The 13,297-nt window shown below is 42.9% G+C and overlaps 1 protein-coding gene across 1 annotated transcript in view; it reads left to right on the top strand.

Annotated features, from left to right (window-relative positions):
• The first annotated feature begins 8,560 nt into the window (after positions 1-8,560).
• Positions 8,561-13,297, top strand: part of LOC124034707 (anthrax toxin receptor 2-like) — a 146,884-nt gene continuing 142,147 nt past the window's right edge. The window contains exon 1 of the mRNA XM_046348182.1: positions 8,561-9,031. Within this exon, the coding sequence (XP_046204138.1) occupies positions 8,880-9,031 (152 nt within the window). The 5' untranslated portion in view covers positions 8,561-8,879. The remainder of the gene's footprint in view (positions 9,032-13,297) is intronic.

Raw genomic sequence — 13,297 nt, forward strand, 5'->3', positions numbered from 1 at the left:
GGACAGCAGCTACTTCCCTCTCTTTACTGCAGGACAGCAGCTACTTCCCTCTCTTTACTGCAGGACAGCAGCTACTTCCCTCTCTTTACTGCAGGACAGCAGCTACTTCCCTCTCTTTACTGCAGGACAGCAGCTACTTCCCTCTCTTTACTGCAGGACAGCAGCTACTTCCCTCTCTTTACTGCAGGACAGCAGTCGGCAAAGCGGTATTCCTGTGTTGTTGTGTTGCTGGCATACAGCCCACACTCTCCCCACTGAGCAGTAGACTGTGTCACATGACATCCAGATGGTTACTACCAATATTCAAAGTTATTTCTGGTGTAAGAGGCTGCTATCCTTCTCTAACTCTAAATACATTTAAGTGGGATGGAACAAATTGGCCACGTTAGCTACCGCGTGATACTGCTGCTCGGTGGGAAGCGACTGCTGCTCGGTGGGAAGCGACTGCTGCTCGGTGGGAAGCGACTGCTGCTCGGTGGGAAGCGACTGCTACTCGGTGGGAAGCGACTGATACTCGGTGGGAAGCGACTGATACTCGGTGGGAAGCGACTGATACTCGGTGGGAAGCGACTCAGGTTGGCGACCATCTCAATACAACACCGTTGTACTGGTCTTTACCACCGGCGTGTCCTTCTGTAGCTAACTGTCATTCCACAGTAACGCCCAGATAGTGACCAATACTACGAGTTAATTCTCCCTTCGGCCCATTGAAACAAACATCACTTTCTTTTACAAGTTTTAAGTAGACATGCTGCTGTTGTTGCTGACTAGCCACACTCGACTCTCCCGTCACAAAGGAAAGCGATGAAAAGCGAAGTGGGCGGGAACCGTTGGGGCGATGTGAACGTGACTTGGGAGGCGGATAAAAAGTTCAGGCATTCCCGAATTTTGGGGTAAATCACCTTTGGCGAAAGTGGGGCGATGACCAATCCAATCGAGTGGTTCCCAAAACTCCCATGAAGAACTGCAACCCATGGCTGGAGAGTTGCTTTAGCAAAGATGGCTGACAAAAATACTAGAATGGAAGCAAATGTAAGTAATTATATTCTTCAAAAAGAATCATACAAAAACATTTAGAGTTAAGAGGAATATGTTAGTTAATTTAGAGACAAACGATTATCCATACCGGCAAACAAAAATCTCTATTTTGCAAGTTTATAAAATAAATTTTTAAAAAGTGCTACCGTATCAGCTTGACCTATTTCTACCATTCCAGTGTCTAATTGGGGTGGCTGGGTGGCCCAGTGGTTAGAGTGTTGGACTAGTAACCTAAAGGTTGCAAGTTCAAACCCCCGAGCTGACAAGGTAGAACATCTGTCGTTCTGCTCCTGAACAGGCAGTTAAAATACTCTTCCTAGGCCGTCATTAAAAATAAGAATTTTTTCTTAACTGTCTTGCCAAATTAAATTCAATTAAAATTGGTGTATTGCTTTGCCACCATGGCCTATTTAACTCCCTATTTGACCTCATTTGCACTCACTGTATATAGACTACTGTATTATTGACTGTATGTTTTGTTTATTCCATTTGTAACTCTGTGTTGTTGTCTGTGTCGAACTGCTATGCTTTATCTTGGCCAGGTCGCAGTTGCAAATGAGAACTTGTTCTCAACTAGCCTACCTGGTTAAACAAAGGTGTTCTCAACTAGCCTACCTGGTTAAATAAAGGTGTTCTCAACTAGCCTACCTGGTTAAATAAAGGTGAAATAAACAATTAAAACATTTCCCACCGTGGACTCTGCTAATTATGAAACTCTCGAGGCCCAATGAGATGGTAACTTTGCATTAGACCTCTGTATTTCACACATATGGTCTTTACACTTTGTCTTCCTGCTCTTTTTTGTGTCCAGTCTTTTCCATTTCCTCCTGCAAACCTCCCCACATTTATTGTAATCTGTCTCAGTCTAAAGGAAATATCCTCCAGTTGGATTTGGAATCAGATCAATACATCTGTTCATATGATGAATTAGCAGGTCTATTGTAGTCACTCCAACATTCCATTAGGTCTGTAGAGCCAAACATAGAAAATAACAAAAAACATCCATGGGTGTCTTTCTTGACTAAACTATTTTAATAATATAAACTATTATATATTTAATTCAAAATACACATTTTCAATCACACATTTTGGGGTGTTGGTGACTGGTTACAGTTGTAATGACTGTGGTGACAGTTGTGATGACTGTGGTGACAGTTGTAATGACTGTGGTGACAGTTGTAATGACTGTGGTGACAGTTGTGATGACTGTGGTGACAGTTGTGATGACTGTGGTGACAGTTGTAATGACTGTGGTGACAGTTGTAATGACTGTGGTGACAGTTGTAATGACTGTGGTGACAGTTGTAATGACTGTGGTGACAGTTGTAATGACTGTGGTGACAGTTGTAATGACTGTGGTGACAGTTGTAATGACTGTGGTGACTGACTGTGGTGACAGTTGTAATGACTGTGGTGACAGTTGTAATGACTGTGGTGACAGTTGTAATGACTGACTGTGGTGTGGTGACAGTTGTAATGACTGTGGTGACAGTTGTAATGACTGTGGTGACAGTAATGACTGTGGTAATGACTGTGGTGACAGTTGTAATGACTGTGGTGACAGTTGTAATGACTGTGGTGACAGTTGTGATGACTGTGGTGACAGTTGTAATGACTGTGGTGACAGTTGTGATGACTGTGGTGACAGTGACTGTGAATGACTGTGGTGACAGTTGTAATGACTGTGGTGACAGTTGTAATGACTGTGGTGACAGTTGTAATGACTGTGGTGACAGTTGTAATGACTGTGGTGACAGTTGTAATGACTGTGGTGACAGTTGTAATGACTGTGGTGACAGTTGTAATGACTGTGGTGACAGTTGTAATGACTGTGGTGACAGTTGTAATGACTGTGGTGACAGTTGTAATGACTGTGGTGACAGTTGTAATGACTGTGGTGACAGTTGTAATGACTGTGGTGACAGTTGTAATGACTGTGGTGTGTAATGACTGTGGTGACAGACTGTGTGACATGACTGTGGTGACAGTTGTAATGACTGTGGTGACAGTTGTAATGATGACAGTTGTAATGACTGTGGTGACAGTTGTAATGACTGTGGTGACAGTTGTAATGACTGTGGTGACAGTTGTAATGACTGTGGTGACTGACTGTGGTGACAGTTGTAATGACTGTGGTGACAGTTGTAATGACTGTGGTGACAGTTGTAATGACTGTGGTGACAGTTGTAATGACTGTGGTGACAGTTGTAATGACTGTGGTGACAGTTGTAATGACTGACTGGTGACAGTTGTAATGACTGTGGTGACAGACTGTGTAATGACTGTGGTGACAGTTGTGATGACTGTGTGACAGTTGTGATGACTGTGGTGACAGTTGTAATGACTGTGGTGACAGTTGTAATGACTGTGGTGACAGTTGTAATGACTGTGGTGACAGTTGTGACTGTGGTGATGACTGTGGTGACAGTTGTAATGACTGTGGTGACAGTTGTAATGACTGTGGTGACAGTTGTAATGACTGTGGTGACTGACTGTGGTGACAGTTGTAATGACTGTGGTGACAGTTGTAATGACTGTGGTGACAGTTGTAATGACTGTGGTGACAGTTGTAATGACTGTGGTGTTGCAATGACTGTGGTGACAGTTGTAATGACTGTGGTGACAGTTGTAATGACTGTTGTTGTAATGACTGTGGTGACAGTTGTAATGACTGTGGTGACAGTTGTGATGACTGTGGTGACAGACTTGTAATGACTGTGGTGACAGTTGTAATGACTGTGGTGACAGTTGTAATGACTGTGGTGACAGTTGTAATGACTGTGGTGACAGTTGTAATGACTGTGGTGACAGTTGTAATGACTGTGGTGACAGTTGTAATGACTGTGGTGACAGTTGTAATGACTGTGGTGAGTTGTAATGACTGTGGTGAGTTGTGATGACTGTGGTGACAGTTGTGATGACTGTGGTGACAGTTGTGATGACTGTGGTGACAGTTGTAATGACTGTGGTGACAGTTGTAATGACTGTGGTGACAGTTGTGATGACTGTGGTGACAGTTGTAATGACTGTGGTGACAGTTGTGATGACTGTGGTGACAGTTGTAATGACTGTGGTGACAGTTGTAATGACTGTGGTGACTGACTGTGGTGACAGTTGTAATGACTGTGGTGACAGTTGTAATGACTGTGGTGACTGACTGTGGTGACAGTTGTGATGACTGTGGTGACAGTTGTAATGACTGTGGTGACTGACTGTGGTGACAGTTGTAATGACTGTGGTGACAGTTGTAATGACTGTGGTGACAGTTGTAATGACTGTGGTGACAGTTGTAATGACTGTGGTGACAGTTGTAATGACTGTGGTGACTGACTGTGGTGACAGTTGTGATGACTGTGGTGACAGTTGTAATGACTGTGGTGACTGACTGTGGTGACAGTTGTAATGACTGTGGTGACAGTTGTAATGACTGTGGTGACAGTTGTAATGACTGTGGTGACAGTTGTAATGACTGTGGTGACAGTTGTAATGACTGTGGTGACAGTTGTGATGACTGTGGTGACAGTTGTGATGACTGTGGTGACAGTTGTAATGACTGTGGTGACAGTTGTAATGACTGTGGTGACAGTTGTGATGACTGTGGTGACAGTTGTAATGACTGTGGTGACAGTTGTAATGACTGTGGTGACAGTTGATGACTGTGGTGACAGTTGTGATGACTGTGGTGACAGTTGTAATGACTGTGGTGACAGTTGTAATGACTGTGGTGACAGTTGTAATGACTGTGGTGACAGTTGTAATGACTGTGGTGACAGTTGTGATGACTGTGGTGACAGTTGTAATGACTGTGGTGACAGTTGTAATGACTGTGGTGACAGTTGTAATGACTGTGGTGACATGTTGTAATGACTGTGGTGACAGTTGTAATGACTGTGGTGACAGTTGTGTGATGACTGTGGTGACAGTTGTGATGACTGTGGTGACAGTTGTAATGACTGTGGTGACAGTGTAATGACTGTGGTGACAGTTGTAATGACTGTGGTGACAGTTGTAATGACTGTGGTGACTGACTGTGGTGACTGACTGTGGTGACAGTTGTAATGACTGTGGTGACAGTTGTAATGACTGTGGTGACAGTTGTAATGACTGTGGTGACAGTTGTAATGACTGTGGTGACAGTTGTGATGACTGTGGTGACAGTTGTAATGACTGTGGTGACTGACTGTGGTGACAGTTGTAATGACTGTGGTGACAGTTGTAATGACTGTGGTGACAGTTGTAATGACTGTGGTGACAGGTGACAGTTGTAATGACTGTGGTGACAGTTGTAATGACTGTGGTGACTGACTGTGGTGACAGTTGTAATGACTGTGGTGACAGTTGTAATGACTGTGGTGACAGTTGTAATGACTGTGGTGACAGTTGTGATGACTGTGGTGACAGTTGTAATGACTGTGGTGACAGTTGTAATGACTGTGGTGACAGTTGTGATGACTGTGGTGACAGTTGTAATGACTGTGGTGACAGTTGTGATGACTGTGGTGACAGTTGTGATGACTGTGGTGACAGTTGTAATGACTGTGGTGACAGTTGTGATGACTGTGGTGACAGTTGTAATGACTGTGGTGACTGACTGTGGTGACAGTTGTAATGACTGTGGTGACAGTTGTAATGACTGTGGTGACAGTTGTAATGACTGTGGTGACTGACTGTGGTGACAGCTGTAATGACTGTGGTGACAGTTGTAATGACTGTGGTGACAGTTGTGATGACTGTGGTGACAGTTGTAATGACTGTGGTGACAGTTGTAATGACTGTGGTGACAGTTGTAATGACTGTGGTGACAGTTGTAATGACTGTGGTGACAGTTGTAATGACTGTGGTGACAGTTGTAATGACTGTGGTGACAGTTGTGATGACTGTGGTGACAGTTGTAATGACTGTGGTGACAGTTGTAATGACTGTGGTGACAGTTGTAATGACTGTGGTGACAGTTGTAATGACTGTGGTGACAGTTGTAATGACTGTGGTGACAGTTGTAATGACTGTGGTGACAGTTGTAATGACTGTGGTGACAGTTGTAATGACTGTGGTGACAGTTGTAATGACTGTGGTGACTGACTGTGGTGACAGTTGTAATGACTGTGGTGACAGTTGTAATGACTGTGGTGACAGTTGTAATGACTGTGGTGACTGACTGTGGTGACAGTTGTAATGACTGTGGTGACAGTTGTAATGACTGTGGTGACAGTTGTAATGACTGTGGTGACAGTTGTAATGACTGTGGTGACTGTAATGACTGTGGTGACAGTTGTGATGACTGTGGTGACAGTTGTAATGACTGTGGTGACAGTTGTAATGACTGTGGTGACAGTTGTAATGACTGTGGTGACAGTTGTAATGACTGTGGTGACAGTTGTAATGACTGTGGTGACAGTTGTGATGACTGTGGTGACAGTTGTAATGACTGTGGTGACAGTTGTAATGACTGTGGTGACAGTTGTAATGACTGTGGTGACAGTTGTAATGACTGTGGTGACAGTTGTAATGACTGTGGTGACAGTTGTAATGACTGTGGTGACAGTTGTAATGACTGTGGTGACAGTTGTAATGACTGTGGTGACAGTTGTAATGACTGTGGTGACAGTTGTAATGACTGTGGTGACAGTTGTAATGACTGTGGTGACAGTTGTAATGACTGTGGTGACAGTTGTAATGACTGTGGTGACAGTTGTAATGACTGTGGTGACTGACTGTGGTGACAGTTGTAATGACTGTGGTGACAGTTGTAATGACTGTGGTGACAGTTGTAATGACTGTGGTGACAGTTGTAATGACTGTGGTGACAGTTGTGATGACTGTGGTGACAGTTGTAATGACTGTGGTGACAGTTGTAATGACTGTGGTGACAGTTGTAATGACTGTGGTGACAGTTGTAATGACTGTGGTGACAGTTGTAATGACTGTGGTGACAGTTGTGATGACTGTGGTGACAGTTGTAATGACTGTGGTGACAGTTGTAATGACTGTGGTGACAGTTGTAATGACTGTGGTGACAGTTGTGATGACTGTGGTGACAGTTGTAATGACTGTGGTGACAGTTGTAATGACTGTGGTGACAGTTGTAATGACTTTGGTGACAGTTGTAATGACTGTGGTGACAGTTGTGATGACTGTGGTGACAGTTGTGATGACTGTGGTGACAGTTGTGATGACTGTGGTGACAGTTGTGATGACTGTGGTGACAGTTGTGATGACTGTGGTGACAGTTGTGAACTGTGGTGACAGTTGTGATGACTGTGGTGACAGTTGTGATGACTGTGGTGACAGTTGTAATGACTGTGGTGACAGTTGTAATGACTGTGGTGACAGTTGTAATGACTGTGGTGACAGTTGTAATGACTGTGGTGACAGTTGTAATGACTGTGGTGACAGTTGTAATGACTGTGGTGACAGTTGTAATGACTGTGGTGACAGTTGTAATGACTGTGGTGACAGTTGTAATGACTGTGGTGACTGACTGTGGTGACAGTTGTAATGACTGTGGTGACAGTTGTGATGACTGTGGTGACTGACTGTGGTGACTGACTGTGGTGACTGACTGTGGTGACTGACTGTGGTGACTGACTGTGGTGACTGACTGTGGTGACAGTTGTGGCAGGAAATGTTTTTGTTTGTTTGTTATGGTGTCATTGTATTCATAGAGCATCAGACTTGTTTCATATTTCGTTGGTGGTTCTCTGTCTCTCGTCCCTCAAAAAAACAAACAGCCTTTACGAAATAATAAGTTCTTTAATGTAGGCCACAGACATGGCCGGCTCTAGCCTTTTGCAGGCCCTAAAGCGAGAATTGTTTACCCCCCCCCGTTTTGACAGCACAGAGAAACATTTACATTTTAAAAATGAATTTCCTGCGATTGTACACATTTTGCCGTGGGCCAGAGATGCATTTTTAGCAATTGTATGACACATTTCCTGCAATTCTACCCAAATCAAATTAAATGTTGTTTGTCACATGCTATATAAACAACAGGTGTGGACTAACAGTGAAATACTGACGGGCCCTTTCCCAACAATGCAGACATAAAGACAATAGAAACATTTTAAAAACCGTTTTAAAGCAAAATTCCGGCAATTCTGAACAGTGTGCCATGACTTGCAGTATGCCATGTTCATGATATCTGAGTGACTAACAAAATCATTAGGGGCCCCCTGGAGGTTGGGAACGTGCCCTGCATGCCTGGTCGGTATTCGGCCATGATTACTACAACTTTAGCTAGAATAATTGGCTAGACTAATTTACAAACCCTATAAATTGTAGTTGACATGGCTAATTGAGTGACTGTCAGTGACTGACATAACAAGAGACAACATTTGCTGATACTTGCTCTGACCCAGACTCTTCCGTCATGGGCTGGGGACCTAAGTGACTGCTTACGTCGCAAATGCCTGGAACCGGCCCTGGCCACATATAATTATCCAGTATAATCACCACTAACAAATACTTGTGAATATAGACCCACTAAACTTAGCCACATCTGGTTTGACCGGGCGCATGCGCGCTTGCAATAAGGATCGTTTCAGTGGGAGTGTGCTTTGTGTGTCCTACAGGGAGGTTTTATGAAATGGGATAATGTATTGACTCAACAGGAAACAGACTTCGGTTTAGAGTAGTACATCGTCAGAGGACACGAACAAAACACTAGTCGGTGATATAAACGCAGAGAGGCTACTTCATTGTGCTGTAGAAGTTTTGACATGTTTCCGGCAGTGCGGCTCGTTTTCAGCATACCCTCTTCTGTTTATGTGCTAGAATAAGAAGAAGTGTGATTTCGTTTGATACATTTGCCTTGCGGGCTACAAAGGACACTGTTGAATTTGACAATGAAGGAGAAAACACCTGGTCGCGCTAAAAGCCGCTGGACTTCAACAGCAGCAACAGCTGGAATAGTTCTGCTGAGTTTGTTTGCATGGTCTTGTCACGCAGATGAAGCGTCTTGTCACGGAGCTTACGACTTGTACTTTGTTCTTGATAGGTAAGTATAATTTATTTGCAACATTGATTTCACTGAAGTACCTGTTACGTTCAGCGATTGAAACAATGACAATGTAGCTACAATGTAGCAATGTAACAACAACAGTGTCAAATGTAGCTACAATGTAACAATGTAACAACAACAGTGTCAAATGTAGCTACAATGTAACAATGTAACAACAACAGTGTCAAATGTAGCTACAATGTAACAATGTAACAACAACCGTGTCAAATGTAGCTACAATGTAACAATGTAACAACAACAGTGTCAAATGTAGCTACAATGTAACAATGTAACAACAACAGTGTCAAATGTAGCTACAATGTAACAGCAATGAAGCAATGTCACATTTAGCCTAGAAATGTACACAGTAACTTTGATTATTCTTATGGTTCAAGTCACTCTTGGTCCGGTTCAGCAGATGAAAGGTTAAATTGGTTTAGTTCCCGGTTTAGAATGCCGGTGTAAATATTAGTTAACATGCAGACCAGACCAATACATATTTGGCCCCCTAAAGTTATCTGAGAAAAATAAAATACAAAATTATATATTTTTTGTGGTTATTGTCATTTTTGTTCTTGAACACAGAACACTGTAAAATCACCAGGAAACGGGTCTACTCATATACAGAGGCGTAGGATTGTATCCCAATGTACTCAAGCTTTGACATGATTCTGTTTTTCTCAAAATTCTACATCTGTTTGGGATTCTTGCGGTACATTTGCAGTGTACAAGTCTGAATGTAACTGGGGATCCCTGCCATAGGCCTACTGGGAGTTCTGTGTAGATCTGCTAACCATGGGGATCCCTGCCATAGGCCTACTGGGAGTTCTGTGTAGATCTGCTAACCATGGGGATCCCTGCCATAGGTCTACTGGGAGTTCTGTTTAGATCTTCCAACCATGGGGACCCCTGCCATAGGCCTACTGGGAGTTCTGATTAGATCTGCTAACCATGGGGACCCCTGCCATAGGCTTACTGGGAGATCTGCTAACCATGGTGACCCCTGCCATAGGCCTACTGGGAGATCTGCTAACCATGGGGACCCCTGCCATAGGCCTACTGGGAGATCTGCTAACCATGGGGACCCCTGCCATAGGCCTACTGGGAGTTCTGTTTAGATCTACTAACCATGGGGACCCCTGCCATAGGCCTACTGGGAGTTCTGTTTAGATCTTCTAACCATGATACATTGTAAAGATAACATGAAGCAACTGAGACAAAGCTTTTGTGCTCTTAAACCTCACCCTCACTTTAACCCCAATCCTTTGTCTGCCGCAAATACCACTTGTAACATAAGGAGAGCTCTTTCCAGTTGAGAAAAAAAAAAGTTTATACAAAAGTTGAAGTTCGGTGATGCACACCATACTGTCTCAGGAAGCAAACGGACTTGATACAACACATGTTTTTACTTAAAAACATTTTGGACTTCATTATTCTTCTCTCTCTCAACTTGGCTCAATGCCGTATTTCTGCAAGCCTGCTGCATCTCTGCACCTCCCTCCAGTTTCAAACCCTCTGTCAACTACTCCACCCTGTTCTCAATTATAAAATGACAGGATGATGTAGAGATTGTAGCCTACCGTTGAAACAATTGATAAACTAAAAGGGATTTTTTGAGAGCAGCGTGGGCCCAAATGCAGCTCTTTCAGAAAGTATTCCTACTCCTTGACTTATTCCACATCTTGTTGTGTTACAGCCTGAATTCAAAATTGATCGAATATTTTTTCTCCTCACTCATCTACACACAATATCCCCTTAATGACAAAGTGAAAACAAATGTGTTTTAGACATTTTTGCAAATTTATGGAAAATTATATACAGAAATGTCACATTTACATAAGTATTCACGCCCCCTGAGTCAGTCACCTCTGTCAGTGATTACAGCTGTGAGTCTTTCTGTGTAAGCCTCTGAGAGCTTTGTACACATTGATTGTACAATATTTACACATTATTATTAATTTTTTTTTTAAATATCTGTCAAGTTGGTTGTTGATCATTGCTAGACAACCATTTTCAGGTCTTACTATAGATTTTCAAGTAGATTGAAGTCAAAACTGTAACCAGGCCACTCAGGAACATTCAATGTCATCTTGGTAAGCAACTCCAGTGTAGATTTTACCTTGCATTTTAGGTTGTCATGCTGAACGGTGGATTTGTGTCCCAGTGTCTGTTGGAATGCAGACTGAACCAGGTTTTCCTTTAGGATTTTGCCTGTGCTTAGCTCTATTCCGTTTATTTTTATCCTAAAAAAACTCCCTAGTCCTTGTCGATGACAAGCATACCGATAACATGATGCAGCCACCACCAATGTTCCCTCAAATGTTTTTCGCCATTGAGCAAATTGCAGGTCTGCTGAGTGAAACCTTGAACGTTGTGAAAATTCGGTGCAACTTCCAGCTCAGGTTCACTGTGAACACTGAGGCTGTACCCGCTTTAAGTTATGGTTATAACAGTGGCCAAGTAGGCTCCTGTGGCTACTTGATCATAATGTAGGCCTACCAGAGTGGCCTACCATCAGAAACTATGGAGAAAATGCATCCCGTAACATTTTAACATGGGGAAATAGCTGTTCTATCATTCAGACTACAGTAGCAGCCAATGTGTGGTGTTAAATGTAGGCCTATATTAGGCTTCAGTCCCCCCTATCTGAGATATCTACTGCAGCCATCATCCTCCACATTCAACATCCGTTTTGTCTCATCCTCCACATTCAACATCCGTTTTGTCTCATCCTCCACATACAACATCCGTTTTGTCAGTCACATTCTGTTAAAAGTCCCCAAAGCACACACATCTCTGGGTCGCTCGTCTTTTCAGTTCGCTGCAGCTAGCGAACATGTTTGTACCATGTTTTATGCTGCTGCCATGTTGTTGTCATGTTGTGTTGCTACCATGTTGTTGTCATGTTGTGTTGCTACCATGTTGTTGTCATGTTGTGTTGCTGCCATGTTGTTGTCATGTTGTGTTGCTACCATGTTGTTGTCATGTTGTGTTGCTACCATGCTGTGTTGTCATGTTGTGTTGCTACCATGCTGTGTTGTCATGTTGTGTTGCTGCCATGTTGTGTTGTCATGTGTTGCTGCCATGTTGTTGTCATGTTGTGATGCTGCCATGTTGTTGTCATGTTGTGTTGCTACCATGTTGTTGTCATGTTGTGTTGCTACCATGCTGTGTTGTCATGTTATGTTGCTACCATGCTGTTGTCATGTTATGTTGCTACCATGCTGTGTTGTCATGTTATGTTGCTACCATGTTGTTGTCATGTTGTGTTGCTACCATGCTGTTGTCATGTTGTGTTGCTACCATGTTGTTGTCATGTTGTGTTGCCTCCATGCTGTGTTGTCATGTGTTGCTACCATGCTGTTGTCATGTTATGTTGCTACCATGTTGTTGTCATGTTGTGTTGCTACCATGCTATGTTGTCATGTTATGTTGCTACCATGCTGTTGTCATGTTGTGTTGCTACCATGTTGTTGTCATGTTGTGTTGCCTCCATGCTGTGTTGTCATGTTGTGTTGCTACCATGCTGTTGTCATGTTGTGTTGCCTCCATGCTGTTTTGTCATGTTGTGTTGCTGCCATGTTTTTGTCATGTTGTGTTGCTACCATGGTGTTGTCATGTTGTGTTGCCTCCATGCTGTGTTGTCATGTTGTGTTGCTACCATGCTGTTGTCATGTTGTGTTGCCTCCATGCTGTTTTGTCATGTTGTGTTGCTGCCATGTTTTTGTCATGTTGTGTTGCTACCATGCTGTGTTGTCATGTTGTGTTGCTACCATGCTGTTGTCATGTTGTGTTGCTACCATGTTGTTGTCATGTTGTGTTGCTACCATGTTGTTGTTATGTTGTGTTGCTACCATGTTGTTGTCATGTTGTGTTGCTACCATGTTGTTGTTATGTTGTGTTGCTACCATGTTGTTGTTATGTTGTGTTGCTACCATGTTGTTGTCATGTTGTGTTGCCTCCATGCTGTGTTGTCATGTGTTGCTGTCTTGCTATGTTGTTGTCTTTAGGTCTCTCTTTATGTAGTGTTGTGGTGTCTCACTTGTTGTGATGTGTGTTTTGTCCGATTTTACTATTATATATATATATATATTTTTAATCCCAGCCTCCGTCCCCCTGCAGGAGGCCTTTTGTCTTCTAGTAGGCCGTCTTTGTAACTAAGAATTTGTTATTAACTGACTTGCCTAGTTAAATAAAGGTTAAAATAATTTTAAAAAATACATTCCATGATACTTTTGATAAAATCTTGACTTGACATTAAGC

The sequence above is a fragment of the Oncorhynchus gorbuscha genome, linkage group LG04, assembly GCF_021184085.1.
Source record: "Oncorhynchus gorbuscha isolate QuinsamMale2020 ecotype Even-year linkage group LG04, OgorEven_v1.0, whole genome shotgun sequence".
Lineage (NCBI taxonomy): Eukaryota > Metazoa > Chordata > Actinopteri > Salmoniformes > Salmonidae > Oncorhynchus > Oncorhynchus gorbuscha.